The sequence below is a fragment of the Cricetulus griseus genome, assembly GCF_003668045.3.
Source record: "Cricetulus griseus strain 17A/GY chromosome 1 unlocalized genomic scaffold, alternate assembly CriGri-PICRH-1.0 chr1_1, whole genome shotgun sequence".
NCBI lineage: Eukaryota > Metazoa > Chordata > Mammalia > Rodentia > Cricetidae > Cricetulus > Cricetulus griseus.
The window spans coordinates 187,760,620-187,778,549 of record NW_023276807.1 but is presented as its reverse complement, the minus strand read 5'-3'; the positions used below and the strand labels follow the sequence as shown (position 1 = coordinate 187,778,549).

At 34.9% G+C, this 17,930-nt stretch overlaps 1 protein-coding gene across 5 annotated transcripts in view; it reads left to right on the top strand.

Annotated features, from left to right (window-relative positions):
- Ankrd28 (ankyrin repeat domain 28) overlaps positions 1 to 17,930 on the top strand; it is a 137,729-nt gene that overhangs the window by 93,870 nt on the left and 25,929 nt on the right. For all 5 annotated transcript variants that reach the window (XM_035453269.1, XM_027389510.2, XM_027389511.2 and 2 more), the window contains 8 exons: positions 1,525 to 1,612; positions 3,114 to 3,256; positions 5,002 to 5,214; positions 10,532 to 10,610; positions 12,546 to 12,660; positions 13,815 to 13,897; positions 15,509 to 15,572; positions 16,911 to 16,979. In XM_035453269.1, the coding sequence (XP_035309160.1) occupies positions 1,525 to 1,612; positions 3,114 to 3,256; positions 5,002 to 5,214; positions 10,532 to 10,610; positions 12,546 to 12,660; positions 13,815 to 13,897; positions 15,509 to 15,572; positions 16,911 to 16,979 (854 nt within the window). The remainder of the gene's footprint in view (positions 1 to 1,524; positions 1,613 to 3,113; positions 3,257 to 5,001; positions 5,215 to 10,531; positions 10,611 to 12,545; positions 12,661 to 13,814; positions 13,898 to 15,508; positions 15,573 to 16,910; positions 16,980 to 17,930) is intronic.

Below are 17,930 nucleotides of genomic sequence, written 5' to 3'. Positions count from 1 at the left end.
CCATGCTTATAGTTTATCAATAAGAAAATTAGTAGGTTTGGAGAGATGGCTCAGAGGTTAAGAGTACCAACAGCTCTTCTAGAGGTCCTGAGTTCAATTCCAGTAACCACATGGTGGCTCATAACTACCTATAATGAAATCTGTTGCCCTCTTCAGGCTTGCAGGCATACATGCTAGCACAACACTGTATACATGATAAATAAATCTTAAAGAGAAAATTAGTCACCACAGGTTGGGGAGATGAGTTAGTCCATAAAGCACTTTCTGTGCAAGCATGAGGACCCCAGCACCCATAGAAAGGACTAAGTGTGGTGGTGCACAACTGTAATCCCAGCCAGATCTCTGCAACTTGTTGGTTAGCCTGCCTGCCCAAATTGATAAACCCACGTAAGAGACCCTGTCTCAAAAAATAAGGTTGAATTGCTGTGCAACTGTGCCATATGCCTTTAATCCCATCACTCAAGGAAGCAGAGACAAGCAGATCTCTGAGTTTGAGGATAGCCAGGAGTACACAGAGAAACCCTGTCTCAAACAAAACAAAACAAAAAAACAAAAAGCAAAACAAAATAATAAAAATAAGGTGGAGTATGATGGAGGAAAACACCCAATATTAACCTCTGATGGTCTCCACATACACAATACACTAGCACATACACAAAATATTGGGTTATCATTAATGAAGCATTGGCAAGCCTAGTTGAACCAGAGCTAGAAGAACCTTTTCCAGTTCCCACTCCTGGATATGGCTGCCTTTCTTCCTTCTTTCTTTTTTGTATTGTTGTTCCTACTCTCTTCACTTCACTTTCTTAATTTAAGATAAAATGTTACTGTGTTCCAAACTCCTGAACTCTAGGCTATCCTCCTACCACAGCCTCTTCTAAGCAACGGAAACAAGTTGTACCCCAGTGTATCTAGATCCTAGTCCTTCAGTGTTCAGACACAAAACTACAAAGTTTTAGAATGGCATTCCCAAGATTTTGTTGCTGGAAACCTAGTGGCCTATTGTTCTTTTCATTGTAATGCTCTGAATCCTTGTATCAACTGTAGTATAGATCACAAAATGGAGAAACAGTTATAAATATGAGATAATTGACTTTGTAAGTAATTGAATTTGAAATATAAAATTTGAAAATAGACTTTGTAATAATTTAAACATAGTGGATCTATCGTAAGGGTTAAAATTAAGTTTCAGACATTATAAGTATGAGACAGTTCTTTACTTTCTGATAACACTTTAGGATATAAATAGAAATACAATTTCTAAGTATTCCAACTTTAGACTTTGAAGGTTTGTACTTATATATTCTTAAAATACTGAGTTGCAAAGTCGTATCTTGAAAGAGGCCACAGCCTGACTTCAGTAACACAGTGAACTCCCTCATGTGTTATCATTATTAAATGTCTTTCAATATTTTAGTTCCTTTCTACAACTGCAACAATTCAGTGCCAGAGAGAGCAAGTTAAATAATCACAAGGCATATTTATAAACTTGAATCTCCATGCAACTACTTATTTTTATTCCAGATGGTCAAACTGCTACTGTCTAGAGGTGCCAATATTAATGCTTTTGACAAGAAAGATAGACGTGCCATCCATTGGGCAGCGTATATGGGTATGTATTTTTTAAATTTACTTTTAGGGGAAATAATGATTTTGGTTTTTTGGCATTTATGTAATTTTTTAAAAAGATAACAATAAATTATGCAATATCTGAGATTGTTGCCTAAGCAGAACAAGTTGAAGAGGTTTACTACAACAGTACACTGGATCCAGTTTATAAAAACTGAATAAAATAAGAGACAGCTCAGATGGTGGCCTGGGATATTTTCCTTAAGATGGCTGTTTACTAAAAGCTCATTTGCATATCCATTCTTCTTTTTATTGGGTTATTAAAGTATAAATTGTGAAGATGCATTGAGAAGCATCTTACTAAACTGGAAGTGTAGCTGAAGTGATACAGTGTCTTGCATACACAAGGCCTTGGGTTCAGTCTCCATCACTGCAAAAAAAAAAAAAAAAAACCCAAAAACCTAAGCATATTATTATGAGCTAAGCTCTGTGTGTGTGTGTGTGTGTGTGTGTGTGTGTGTGTGTGTGTGTGTGTGTGTGTGTGTGTGTGTGTGTTCATGTATTCATGTATTCGTACATGTACATGTGTGTCAGGTCAACTTCCATTATCATTCCTCAGGAACTATCTGCCTTATTTTGTGAGTCAGGGCTTCTGACTGGGACCTTCGGGCATAGTACACTGACTGACCAGAAAGCCCCAGAGATTTGCCATTTTTCTACACTTCCACACCTAAGGGTACCATTTTGGTCACATACCCTATTATGATGACCAAAACTTGAAAATGTAGTATTTACTACTAAAAATATATGCCTCTTATATAAGGAAAGTTTTTCTTGTGTTAAAGGTAAAATAGCCAAAAGGAGTTCTGTTTTCTTTCTAAAGTCTATCACACTATGTGGAATTTTATATCCTTAAGTTTTGAAGACTTTTCTGAATTTTCTATCATAACTTATTCATTGGGACAGTTTAAAACAGTGTACGTGATTTAAAACAACACATTTTATGTTTAAAAGGTTTGCACAGTCAGTGGAGTATAGTAAGCCTTTCACTTTGAAGGAATTAGGTTTGACTTAACAGTTATTTTCATGAAATGAAGGCCAGAATAATTTTGTGGCTTGCTTGAAGTTGAACTTCTAAAATAGTTACGTGTGTAGATCTTGGTCTGGGCCCAGCATGGTTTGTATGTTCTGGATACACTTGATTATGGATTAAAAAGGTATTCTGTGTTTTGGAGTTGGCAGTACATTCTTGATCTACCTTGTGTTGCTGTAACCGAATACGTAATACTGGGTAATTTATCCTGAAAAGAATTTCTTTTCCTTCAAATTTTGGAGCTTTGGAAGTCCAAGATGAAGGTTCTGTCATCTGGTGTCTTGCTTCCTACTATGTCATGAATTATGCATTGTATATTATATGTATTACTCATCATGCATTATAAACTTAATGTGATGTTTACATTTCTTAAAAAGGAATTCAGGACCTATTTAATAATTTCTATGAACTGATCTGTTTGGGTCTGTTTGTTTTATAAATGTGTTTTCAGGTCACATTGAAGTAGTAAAATTACTTGTGTCTCATGGAGCTGAAGTGACATGCAAGGATAAGAAGTCTTACACACCTCTTCATGCAGCAGCCTCTAGTGGAATGATCAGTGTAGTCAAGTACCTTCTAGATCTTGGAGTTGATGTAGGTATATAGATTGAACAGTATAAATTATTGTTCTGTTTTTACTATATTGTCAGAATTTGGGTTTGAAAGATAGCAATATCTTTGTCTTTTTACCAAATCTTTCCTGTTTAATTAGCTAGTATCCTGATATGATTAATATATGTGTCTTAGTTAGGGTTACTATTGACTGTGATGAAACACCATGACCAAAGCAACTTGGGGAAGAAAGGGTTTATATGGCTTATGCTTCCACATACTGTTCACCAGGGCTGGAATATGGAAGCAGGAGTTGATTCATAAGCCATGCAGGAGTGCTGCTTACTGGCTTGCCCCTTATAGTTTGCTCAACTCTTTCTATAGCACCCAGGACCATCACCCACAATGGGCTGGGCCCTCCATATCAATCATTAAATAAGAAAATGCCCTATAGATTTGTTTGCTCTTATGAAGAGATTTTCTCAGTTGAGGTTCTTTCCTTTTAGATGACACAGATGTGTCAAGTTGACATAAAACTAGCCAATACAATAGGTAATTAGTAAAAATATATAGAGTTAAACCCCATTCAAAGATGAGTGATGTGCCCAAAGTTTTTCCTTTTCATCACATTTCAGATTCTGTAGCTTTGTTTCTTCCAGTTCTCTAGGAACCAGCAGATCAGAAACATGTTGACCAGGTAGTTGTGTTATTGTCAGTTTTCTAAATGTATTTAAATGACTATAGCAGATCACATTGTGGGATACTGACAAAAGCAACGGAAGAAGACAAAGTACTTATTAACCAAATATACATATGGGTACTATAAACACTATATAGTAATACCATTCTTTCTGATTAGAAAGGAATACTGTTCTCTCAGTATGTATTTGATCCCTGAATGAGAATACATGTAGTTTTTATATGCCATTCTTTAGATAAACGCCCTTTACTCCCTCTTTTATTATATTTATTCTTTTGGTTTTGGGAACAGTCTCATTGTATAGCCCAAGCTGACTTCAGATTTGAAATCTTCTAGTCTCAGCTTTCAAGTGCTTGAGTCACAGGTATATGCCATCATCCCTGCCCTAGTGTTATTTACTCTTATTGTGGAGACATGTGGATCAAACTTAGTGGTTTTTCAAAACAGTGAACAAGAAGAGAAGAGTGCAAAGAGAGGGAGACAATGAAGTTAGTCGTAAAAGCTGTCAGAAAGTATGTGATTCTAGTTAGACAAGACATGACAGGACTATAGAGCTGCATTAATTGTTTGAGGACTGTGAGAAACACTATACCGAAAAACAAAGAAGGAAGACAGTGAAAATGTGGGAATTAGAAGTTGCAAAACACCCAGACATATTGTTGAGTGGGATCCTGAAAAATACAAGATGGCTAAAAGTTTCATTATGCTCAACAATTCCTGTTGCTCTTTTTTAACCAGTTATCATAATGGCCTTAAAAGATCTCTGAAATTGATGAAGGGAGACATCCTCGTTTCTGCTTACCATTTATAATAAATTCTCCCTTAGCTCAAAGACTTTTGAAAATTAATTTTTTTATTTTCTTAAAGTTATGTGGAGGAATTTAACATTGTATTATGAAGCACATTCTCTAAATGTATATAACCCATTTAACATTAAATTGCTTATTTTTATATTTATTATTATAAAAGAACCTTAACATTATAAACTTCATCTTTGTATTTATTCCTTTTTCTATAACTAAAACTTTAAAATAGCTTATAGTAGTACTAGAAGAATTATTTAACATTCACATTTTTTTCCCGATAGATGAATGAACCAAATGCCTATGGAAACACACCTCTTCATGTGGCCTGTTATAATGGACAAGATGTTGTTGTGAATGAGCTCATAGACTGTGGTGCTAATGTTAATCAGAAGAATGAAAAAGGATTCACTCCTTTGCACTTTGCTGCTGCATCCACACATGGAGCACTGTGTTTAGAACTCCTGGTTGGCAATGGGGCTGACGTCAATATGAAGGTATGGAACAAAATCCATGCTGTCAGTACTTAGTTAACTGTCTAAAATAATATTCATAACACAGACCACTCAGAATTAAAATGACCTACTGGTGAACTTAAGAACGTGGATCAGGCCAGGCATGGTGGCACATGCCTTTAATTCAGTTCTCTGGAGGCAGAGGCAGGCAGATCTCTTGAGTTGAAGCCAGCAGAACTACACAGTGAGACCCTGTCTCTACTGCCACCATCTCCACCTACTGCCAAAGAACATGGCTAAATAAATCTCTTAACATATTATGCTGAATCAGAGAAGGAATTTAATACATTTTCCATCTCTGCAAGATTCTAGAACAGATGGAATTCTGCTGATGTAGAGTTCCAGAATTTATTTTTATAGTCAGAGGGAAAATAACAGATCACTTGTTGCCCATGGGAAGGAAGGATCACCTTGGGCAAGGGGCATGAGGAGAACTTACAAGGTAATGGTGCTGTTTAGTACTTGGCAGGTTTTGCATAATGTAGATAATCGTCTGTGGAAACCCACCAGGGCTCTTAAGACCAGAGCAGTTTGTTATGTGTAACTTTGTGTTATAAGGGAAACAGTAGGTATTCAATTATGAATGATATACCCTGATTGTCACATAGCGATGATACCTGTGACTAACTCTAAAGCATCAAATAATTGTATCGATAATGTGATAAAAAAAATGGAGTAAAATGTTGGTGGTAGAATCCAGATATGTATATGGATAGTCATGCTACAATACTATTTTGAAATTGTTCTTTTTTTCTGAAATTTTTGTTGTAAAATTTTTCATAGTGTTAGAATAGAAACATTGTCTTTTATACATAAAGAATAGTCACTTGGCTTTTTGTTCATAAGTGCTTTCAGGAGTAAGCATTTTAGAAATATGTTAAAATTCAGGAGTCAAAATAAATTTATTTTCACTATGTAATTCTATGAGAAACAGAGATAACTAAGATTTCAAGAGTTATTATTTCATAGTAAATAATCATTTTACATTGTTAAAAGGAATTTTCACCTTTTGCTCCTGTATTCATTCATCAGTTTATCATTTACAGTACTTGACAAACTCCATCTTGTGTTCAAATCAAATTTGAATCCTGTAGGATTAGTAGAAATATATAAGCTTACAAAAAATGTTTACAGAGAATTTCAGCTCCTTTTGAACATGGATGTAGAAGAGCACTGCCTTGTCTAACTTGAGAACACTATCCTACATAAGGAAAGTGAAGTAGCATTGAGTCTAGCAGGAGTTAGTTCATTGTTTTCTCTCTCAACTGAGGAACAAATTTATTTACTTCATTCTTAAGGAAGACCGAAAAGTATCAAGAGCCTCTGTTATGCTTTGGGCTAAATTGTCTTTTTAGAGTTCTTTTAAATTTTAAATTATTGTTTTATTTGTATGGATATTTTGCTTATATATATGCCTGGTGTCCATGGAGTTCAGAAGCAGGAGTTAGATCTCCTGGAATTGGAATCACAATTGTGAGTCACCAAAGGGGTGCTCTTAAATGCTGAGCCATCTCTCTAGCCCCTAAACCATCTTTTTTTAAAAATGTACTTTTAGGATTATAGAAATACTCAATAAAGTGACTTGCCTAGCAGGCCTGAGGGCTCTAGGCCAATTGTAAACCCTCTCTTAAAAAAACTAAGTGGGTGGCTCTTGAATAACAACCTGGTGTTGTTGTTTGGCCTCCAGGTGCATGCACATTCACATTCATTTGCACACACAAACATGTACAAATATATACATTTAAGGGTAAGCATAATGGCACACACTGTAATCCTAACACTTAGGAGCCAAGGTGGTGATTTTGAGGCCACCCTAGGATATACAGTAATACCCTGTCTGAATTAAAAACAAAACATACATGTATATATGTATGTTTGCATTTATATATGTATGCTTTTCAATCCTCAAGTCACTTAGTAACATTTTTTAATAGTTTAACTAAAATGTATTGATGACAGTTTTCAGTGTTTTGTTTGAGACAAGGTCTCAGAGTATCCCCTGGCTGGCCTAGAACTGGCTGTGTAGACTACACTGGCCTGAACTCTTCAGACACTCCTGCCTCTGTCTTGGGAGTGCTGAGTTTAAAGGCATTCACCATCATATGAGTTGGTCATTTTAACTTGAATTCTTTTTTTTTTCTTTCCGGAGACATGGTTTCTCTGTGTAGCTTTGGAGCCTGTCCTGGCACTTGCTTTGGAGACCAGGCTGGCCTTGAACTCATAGAGATCCGACTGCTTCTACCTCCCGAGTGCTGGGATTAAGGGCGGGTGCCACCAACGCCCGGCTTAACTTGAATTCTTAACCCAGCCCAGAAAAATAAGAAAATTTGTTTTGTAGAAACTGCTTTTCCCCCTAAAGATAAAATCTTTTAGTTTATCTTAATGAACCTCAGAGGCAAAGATCAAATCTAGTTTTGTTGGTTTTTCAGAGACAAGGTTTCTCAGTGTAAATCTAGTTTTTTTAAAGTCTCTGTGATGTGTGTGTATGGTAAAATACCTAAAATTAATTTGTATCACTTAATATGGTTCATGGAAATATTGAAGGCTTATTTATACCATTAGCTATTATAAACATCTCAGTTATGTGTGGCCACATTTAAAGGATAAAGATTGGGTTTTGAAAATATCAATTTATACTCTTACATTTAGACATGGATATTTCATGCAACTTGATAATAGTCCTTTGGTTCATATAAGTGTCTTTGTAGTTGTCTCTAGTACTTATGATTAGTTCTGTTTCTTTTCCTTTGAAATTTAAATTGAGAATCTGTTCTCTAAGAGGTTTTACTTATAAAATGTTCGTGTATGTTTTGTTTTTAATTCAGACAGGGTATTACTGTATACCCCAGGACCTATATCCCAAATAATCTATAAAACTCAGTATTTTATATATTAAATGGCGATTTTTTTGTTGGCAAAGGGTACAATTTAATGATTAAGCAGATTTGAAGCCTACACTAAATATCATAAAATTCGCCCAATGATATATAGTAGCCCCTTAAATTCAGTTGTCTGAATTATATTAGTTACTAAACCATTGACATATGTTTCTTGTGTTTTCTTTTGTCTTATCTGAAGTTGCACCTTACTCTGAAAATTGTACAAAGATTGTTGATAGTGCTAGGTTTTCAACCAACAATAATATTAATTCTCAATGCCTTTTATTTGTCAAGTCAGTATTTATTGACTAAGGAGTCAAGTCCTTAACATTTGGCCTGTTAGGAAAACCATTTTACTGATCATTTACTCTTTTCCTGCTACCGCTATTCTTCCTACCTTTCTCTCTATGTTGTTATTCCTGGCTCTAACTTATAAATATAAAAATTGAAAATTGAATTTATAATAATTCACTTTCTAAACATTTGATTTTACAAGAGCAGTAGAATTAAATAAATGGGCTTTAAAACATAATTATTGTCTGGTTTTTATAATTTTTCTTAGTGAGATTCTTTAATCTCAGGCTGTATGTTTCATCACTTATAAAACAGAAATAATAGTATATTTTATATACATTTTATTACATTTATACACTTATGTATGTGTGTGTGCATGAATGCGAAGGTTAGAGAACAACTTGCAAGATTGGATTCTCTCCTTCTACCATGTGTGTCCAGAGATCAAACCTAAGTCATCCGACTAGGCAGCAAGTTCTTTTTCCAAGTAGGCCATCTCACTGGCCTAAAATAATGCTATCTATCTCATAGCGTTGTGAGGATTAAATGACAGGCATATGGACTATTTCAAAATTATACCTAAAATATGTTTTAAAATCTTAAATGTTAACTGTTATCTTTCAATGTTAATCATATCTTTCAAATTTCACTGTATTATGAATTCTGTTTTCATTATACATTTTTATTTGCTTTGCTTTTTGTCTACAAAGAAAACGGATGTAAATTATTAACACTGAGTTGAATTTGCCACTTAGTGAACATTTTTGAAAACACGAAACTAGAATGCTTTTGTTAAATATCTTTGTGTTTTCCCCCCCTCCTAGCTAGAGGAGGAATAAAACAAGTATGCTATGTAAGTGGTTTACAACGATTGTTGTATTTAGAGCTTGCAACAGACCTATAAGGTCTAGATAATAATATTATCATTTTTCTTTCAGTTGAGGAAGTAAAGGCTCAAAAAAGCTAGACAGCTTGTCCAAATTCTTGTCTCAATTGTCTGAGCTGAGATTCATTGAGTGATACTGGTGTGGTTCTGGAGTCTGCATGCATGCATACTTGCTTTCTCATTCTTTCTTCCAATATCTCCAGAGTATTAGAAAATCCTCGGGGTTACTAGATGGTTTATGCTTCAAAAAAAAAATCATAAAATTCAAGGAACAAGCTGGGCATGGTAATGCATCCCTATAATCTAGCACTTGGGAGGCTGAAATGGGAGGATCACAAGTTCAAAACCATTCTAGGATATGTAGTGAATTTTAGGTGACATAGTATAACTCTGTCCTAAAGCAAGGCTGCAAATTATAGAATCAAAGACCTCGATAACTATTTATGTCCATATAGCACGAAAAGTTTCACAGGATTAATACAAACTTGGAGCATTTGTTATAGTACATGTACAGAAGGCATACTGAATAGTGCTGAAGGATTAGGAGATCCAGGCAGTTTCTTTCCTCTGTATAGTTTAACTCACCTCAAGATTTTAAAGATAAAAATATATCATTTAGCTAGAAAAAATAATATCCTATCAGTCAGACATTGTTTTTCACATTTGGAATTTCTTCTGAAATTCTATAGAAATGCACAGCTAGCCAGTCTGATTATCAAACAATTCAAGAAAATCGCTAACAATATTGATAACAAGTAACTATAAACAAATGAAGACAATGGTATTTTTAAATGATTTATAGTGACTACAGATGGGAGGATTCTGGGTTTCATAAAATGAAAGCATTGGTGCAAGGTAAGAGTTTGAATGTTAGACTTGGGAAGCACATCCTGATGGTACCACCTGAGATTATGGTGTCCTTGGTTGAAACATTAAATATCCTATCTTTTAATTTTCCTACCTGTAGAATAGGAGTGTTAAGATTAGGCTTTACAATGTCATGCAGAATTTGTATAAATAGTAAGCATGGGGAATTTTGTGTGTTTTTGATTTGATATACGTGCTAAAAAATAAAAAGCCAGTTTATACTTTAGAAAGCTAACTTACCTCTGGAAGACTTGATTCTTGACTAATATTTATAAAATTTATGTAAGAAGATATCTGAAATACAAATGAGGAATGCATAATCTGGTACAACATAGTAATTCACCATTTTGTTGTTGTTGTTCCATTATTTCAGAGTAAAGATGGGAAAACCCCACTACACATGACTGCTCTCCACGGTAGATTCTCCAGATCACAAACCATTATACAGAGTGGTAAAAAGTATTTCTGTTTGTCTGTCTGTTTGTTTTATTTCTTCAATGTAGTTTTTTGGTTTTTTTTTTTTTTTTTTTTTTTTTTTAACCAAAAACTAAGTTCATGGCACTGTGGAGTTGCCATAGCAGTGTCTATGCTATGAAGATTTTATTTCAGATCTCTTGAAAATCAGTAGAATAAAATATCATTCATAGTTATTTTTACTCTTCTGAATTATTAATTTCACTTCTTCTCTCTTGAGTAAATAGGAAGGAAGGAGTCTTCCTGTGTAGCTTTTGCTTGCCTTGAATTCATGATCCTCTTTTCACATACACCACATGGCTCAGCTATGAATTTTATTTCTACAGCAGTTAATGCTGACCTTTTTTCCTCCCAATATTAGTAATTGGGAAACTGCCTTTCTACATGTAATATCTATTAATATGTGCTTTATTGCATTTTTATTTTTCCCTGTTCAAATGCTTTTGAATGAACTCTTTAGGGTTTTAGTTTACTTTCTGAATTTTATTCTCTTGAGTTTGAATTAATACTGGGTAAATTAAACTTTTTAAAATAATTTTTTTGGCTACTAATGTAAATCTGTGTTTCTCAGACCCTGTTCTAAAGCACTGTTTGTTAATAGTCCTTAATATATATATATATATATATATATATATATTATATATATATATATAATTTTTTTTGTTTTTGGGTTTTTTTTTTGTTTTGTTTTTTTTTTTTTTTTTTTTTTTTTTTTTGGTTTTTCAAGACAAGTGTTTCTCTGTGGCTTTGGAGGCTGTCCTGGAACTAGCTCTTGTAGACCAGCTGATCTCGAACTCACAGAGATCTGCCTGCCTCTGCCTCCCGAGTGCTGGGATTAAAGGCGTGCGCCACCAACGCCTGGCTTCTTTTTTTTAAATATATAATTTTTATTAAATATTTTGTTGTTCTTTTTAAGATTTTATTTTTATTTTATGTACATGAATATTTGCCTGAATGTATGTCAGTGCTCCACATGCATGTGGTATACACAGTGACCTGAAGAGGTTTTCAGATTCCCTGGGACTCACATTAGAGACTATATAAACTTTGATATAGGTGCTGGGAAGTGAACCTAGGTCCTCTGGAAGAATATGCTATGTCATTGACCAATGAGCCATCTCTCCAACCCCTTGTTGGCATTTAAAAAAAACGAAAAACCTTCTATGTGTACATATGGTGAATGTGTATGACAGCAAGTATGAAAAGAAAGGCATACATATGCTATAATGTACATATGAGGATCAGAGGACAGCCTCAGATGTTAGTCCTTACCTTCTACCATGTTTAAGATAGAGTTTTATGATGTTAGCTGCAGACTGGTTGGCCCACATGCTTCTGGGAATTCTGTCATTCCCACCTCCTAACTCATCATTTGGGCGTTTGACTTACACAGATGGACGCTCCCATACCCAACTTTACATGAGTTCTGTTCTTCATGTTTAGTAGCAGGCATTTTACTCACTGAACCATCTCCCCAAGAACCCCTTTGCTAGCTTTTTGTTGATAGATCTCTGCAAGGGAATAATAATAATAATAATAATAATAATAATAATAATAATAATAATAATAATAATAATAAATTCATGATCCAAAGATTTGTAAAGTACTGTGTATGAGCAGTTGACTTCATGAAGCCCAGGATTGTTGTAAAGTGCTGCTGTAAAACAGTGTCTTTAGCATGATAGTCTTTAAACTCATTGCACTGTAGAACCCTTCTATTAGTTTAAATCCTATGCTCAATTAAAAAATCTGCTTTAAATATGCAGTTGATAACTCCAATAAATATGCTGTGAATGAAATTAATTAGAATTGCTATATCTATTAGTTTGTGCTTAAACGGCATTTTATATTACGTTGCGTTTTGCAGTATTGGCCAATCTGCATATAACCTGACACTATGTCCTTTATCCTAGGAGCTGTAATTGACTGTGAAGATAAGAATGGAAACACCCCTTTGCATATAGCAGCCCGGTATGGCCATGAACTGCTAATCAACACTCTTATTACTAGTGGTGCTGACACTGCAAAGTAAGTAGTACTTACAGAGGTGGTGATTGTTGTCTGGGAGGCACAGAAGCAAGTGTACTGAAGTTTTCTAGAGATTTCCAGTGGAAGTGTGGGTTTTATCTTCCAACATTGTAGTAATTAGCTTGTTTGCTTGCATTTTTCTTACCTTGTATTTTGACACTGGTAGATTTTATCTTTTTTGTATAATTTTTGTTTGATTAGCCAGTTTGGCATGCTTTTATATTTCTGTTCCTTTTTGTACAGCATAAATAATACACTGTTTTGATAAGAAATTTAGCTTTTATGATCCCTTTGTTTTCAATCTAGGAGTTACAAAAATTGTACACACCTAATGCATTTCTTGGACAATCTGTAGACAGTGGTTTCAGACTGTTGTGCAGAGCCTAGGGAGTCCCTAGTTGCTGATACAAAGGGATCCCTTCCTCCCCACATACATATTAAAGTTGCCCTATGAATTTTTAAAATATGAATTATTTTGTATATATTCTGTGAAAGTCAAGACCATAATCAAATTGGTGTTTCTAATTCTTGTATGTTACTAATGAACAAATTGCAAACTTTTATATTTTCATAAATGATATGCTATTGTATACATGGTCTTTGTGATTTAAAAATGTACACTGTTGATTTTTCAAATCTATAGATCTAGCTTATTTTAGGGGATTTAATTTTACTGCATAAGGATACATACCATATTCTCCTTATTTACATCAAGTTGATTTCAAACTTTCACCATTACAAAATGACTGAGATGAATATTCTTGAGCACAGCACCTTGCAGAAATAGTTTTAAAAGGTGAGGTGAGATAGGGAAGAAGCTTTGCTCCCTGAGCAAATAAATACCTAGAAACATTTTGATTAGGGAGAAAGTTGTCAAAGATATAACCCAAAGGTGCTACTGTGCATTCAACATTTAGAATATAGACCTCATAAATACACTGTGAATCAAGCTGGGTGATGGTGCACACTTTTAATCCCCAGCATTAGGGAAGCACAGGCAGGCAGAACTCTGAATTCAAGGACAGCTATACAGAGAAACCCTGTTTCAGAAAACCAAAAGACAGTGAGTCTATACTTAAGTAATGTTTTTATAATATATTTATATTATTGTATTTTTTGTGTATTGAATGATGTTTCTGTCCTATTAATTTAAGGCGTGGTATACATGGGATGTTCCCACTCCATTTGGCAGCCTTAAGTGGTTTTTCGGACTGCTGTAGGAAACTTCTTTCTTCGGGTAAGTGGAACCTTCACAAACCAGTTCGTGTTTGTGTTTGTGTGTTTGCTCACACTTTCTCTGTTGTCCTTCCTCCCTCTTTCCCTCTCCTTCTTTGTGGTCACAGTTACCAGCTCTGAGAAATGCTTTATTCTTATAATTATTAGTTGGTGACATGGGATATGCAGCAGCTTCTATCCAGTGATGGTAGTCTTCTCAACTTGTCCTATGTAACTTGTCCTAGAAGCAAATTACCTTAGTTGGCATATTTCATTGGTTTGGGTCTTCATCTTGAGAGTTAAAAGTCATAATATGAATATCTTATAGGCTCATGAAATGATTAATTCATTACAATACATAGCTTAAAATGCTATAACTATAGCTGGCATGGATTGTTGTCAGTATTACTTCAAACTATGATCATTATTAAGTGCAATGAATTATTGACTATACAGGATTTAGTTGTTTTTAAATTACTTTCTATGTCTCAGCATATAAGAAAGTTTTAACACTCATGATTACTGAAGTAAATTAATGAGGTATTGGTAAAAATGTTATAGCGTGAGACAGATACTCTTCTGAGATTTGGGGGGTGTTTTTTGGTGTGTGTTTAATACATTTTTACGTGAGTAACTTCATTGTTGTGGTTGTTTTTTTTTTTTTTTTTTTTTTTTACGTCTGTATCAATAAGTATTCATATGCAACTGCCCTTCCCACTTTCCATGAGAAGGAATATGAATATCTCTCCCCAGTATTAATAATAGCCCTGTGGAATAAAGTACATGTCTGTTTTTGGAAGGGAGGGAGATGATGAGTGGAGAGTATATAAGGCCCAGACTGACCTTGAACTTGCAATTATCCTGTTTCTGCTTCCCAAGTGCTTAGGTGATAGGTGTGTGTGAACTATCAGGTCTGGCTAAAATGCTTTATTGAGATACCTGTGTGCTGTACATTTATAAATTCACTTACTTAATGTATACAGCTCAGTATTTTTAATATGTTTGTGTGGGTATATAACCATAAATTGCATCCATTGTGGAACATCTTTAATTCCTATAAAAGAAATGCCATAATGTGGTGTATTAGTCACCACTCATTCAATTACCTAACAAAGAATTATCTAACAAAGTCTTTTATGACTAGTCTTCTTTAATGATCTTAAGGGTTCTGTTTGGGTCTGTTAACTCATTTCTTTTTCTTGTTGACTGTTCTCCCTATTGCACCTTATATCCTTTTAGACATTAGAGTGGTTTTGTTTGCTTGCTTGCTTGCTTGCCTGTGACAGATTTTATACTATGTTGCCAAGGCTAGCCAAGACTCAAGTGATCCTCCTGCCATCATAGTCTTCTGTGCAGCTGGGACTGAAGGTGTGAGCCATCACTCCTCTCATAGCCTTCCAAACAAGCAATATAGCACTTGCAAAATTGCCAGACCTTTTGAGTGGAATTATTTGTAATATTGTACATTACTAGTGTTTTTTTCTTTATTCTTTTTATACTTAATAAGAATATATAGGTTTGCTTGGGGTTGAAAAGAACAATGTGATATTTGTTATTTTTTGATAATACTATCTTAATGTAAAGTAATACATCTATAATATATAAGAGAGAAGGTATATATTCATTCTTACAGGATTTGACATAGATACCCCAGATGATTTTGGCAGGACCTGTCTACATGCAGCTGCAGCTGGAGGGTATGTTACTACCATTTTTATTTCTTTTATGGAAGTCAGTGTTAGAGTCTATACTTAGTATCCCAAGAACACCTGGGTTCATTCCAGAGAGAGACAGACAGACAGATACCAGTCATGGAGGCTATCTCTTTGTTCCGCTTAATTAGTTATGAGTCCCCACAAGATAGAAATTGAAACATAGCTGTAGTTTAACAAAAGACTGTCAAGAGTAGCAAAAATTGCCCCCCCCAACTAAGTCCTAAGCATTAAATAGGAAAGAACAAACCTACAAAAGGAATGCTAGCTTTTTATAAGAGAAAATAATCCTTAAACAAAAATGTTTATGAAGTGATGAGAACATTCAAAATATTGAAAGTATTTTGAGTGTTGTAAATAGTACTATGTAAATGGTACTTTAAAAATTGTATCTTCAGAGGGAAAAAAGGTCAATGATATACTTGTGTCTTGGCTCAGAAGAAGAAATGTTTGGATTAGAACATTTTAGACTAAATTTTATTTATATTATTTTAGTTTTGGTGGGTGGTGTGTGTGTGTGTATGTGTGTGTGTGTGTGTGTGTGTGTGTGTGTGTGTGTGTGTGTGTGTCTTTCTACATAGCCAAGGCTGGCTTAACACTGAGTTTCCAACCTCTGCCTCTGAAGTGCTGGTACTGTAGGTGCACAACACTCTCCTGGTGTGGATTAAGTTTTAAGAGGCACTATAGAGGACACCATTCAGGTAGTTCTACTTAATGACCAGAACACCTGGTCTCTGAAAGCTTTGTTACCTTAATGCTTCTGATAACTTAGATTTAATTCATGATTTACCAAAAAGGACATTTTGTGAGCACTTTATTTCTAATAATAATTCCTTAATATTTCCCTGTTATTTCAAAGAACAAGTGTGCTGAACCAAGAATGCCACCCAGCAAGTCTTAATTTATAGAGATGAATTGAGAGCACATGTGACTCACTCTCTTGTTCTTCTAAGGTCACCAGAGGACATTTTAGTTAAAACCTAGTCTATGTGTAACTTGCTTATAGAAGGCAGTAGGCACGGTTTTCATTATAATATACAAAGTTGTTCTATAAAACTATGTTACAATAAGCATGTGAGCATGTCCTACAATTTTAACTAAGGTTCATTCTGAATAAATAGTGATAGTATAGGAGATAGTGGAAGAAAGTGGCTTATGTGTTTTAAGGGTATAGGAATTTTTTGTTGTTTTTAGTTCATTTTAATTGAGTGTTTTAAAACATGTAATCCTCACTTTAAAATAGCATTTTTGCTTATTTAAGCCTACCATTTTTATCATAAAATCACTGATAATTATACTTTCAAACTTTTTCCCCCCTACTAGAAATTTGGAGTGCCTAAACCTTCTGCTGAATACAGGTGCAGACTTCAACAAAAAGGATAAATTTGGGAGGTAATCTATAATACAGCTCCTCTTTAAAGCTAGGTTAAATTTGTTTACTTAATGGCTTGCTTGACCTTTAACTGTCTTCTGAAATTTAACTTTATGTGTCACACAGCATCTTTTGAGTTGTAATCATGATTAGTTGAGCCTGGAGTAGAGCTGGGGTTGTGGCTTATCTTACCCAAATGCACAGGATTAGATATGATCCCTGGCACTGCCAAAAGGAAAAGAAAAAGAGCACACAAGTATACACCAGCCAGCTAAAGTCAATGGGTTCTAAGTGTTCATTCTCAACCCCATCTTTTAATTGGGTTCCTCCTACAGTCCTAGCTACCTCTGCCCAATTACCCCCCCCCCCCTTTTTTTTTAAAGAATTTGTTTTGTTTTCTTGGGGATTTTTTTTTGTTTTGTTTTTGAGATAGGGTTTCTCTGTGTACCCCTAGCTGTCCTAGAATTAGCTCTGTAGATCTGGTTGGCTTCAAACTAACAGAGATCTGCCTGCTTCTGCCTCCTGAGTGCTGGGATTAAAGGTGAGCACCACCACTGCCCCACTAGAATTTAGGTTTGCAGGTGTTTTGCCTGTTTATACTCTCATGGAAGTCAAAAGAGAACATCAAATCCCCTGGAACTGGAGAGTTACAGAACATTGTGATCTCATCATGTGAGGGCTAAGCATTGAACCCAGGTCCTCTGGAAAAGCATCCAGTGATCTTAACTGCTGAGGCATCTCTCTATCTCCATCCCTATCCTTCTTCATAGTAATTGTCCTCTTCCCATAATTCAGGCATAGAAATTTAAAACTCCATTGTACCAAAATGCCTTCAAAAAATTCCTAGTAGAGGCAGGCATAAGTTCCAGGCCAGCCTGGTCTACAGAGCAAGTTCCAGGACAGCCTCCAAAACAATACAGAGAAACCCTGTCTCAAACGAACAAACAAAAATTCTTAGTACCTAGAATTTT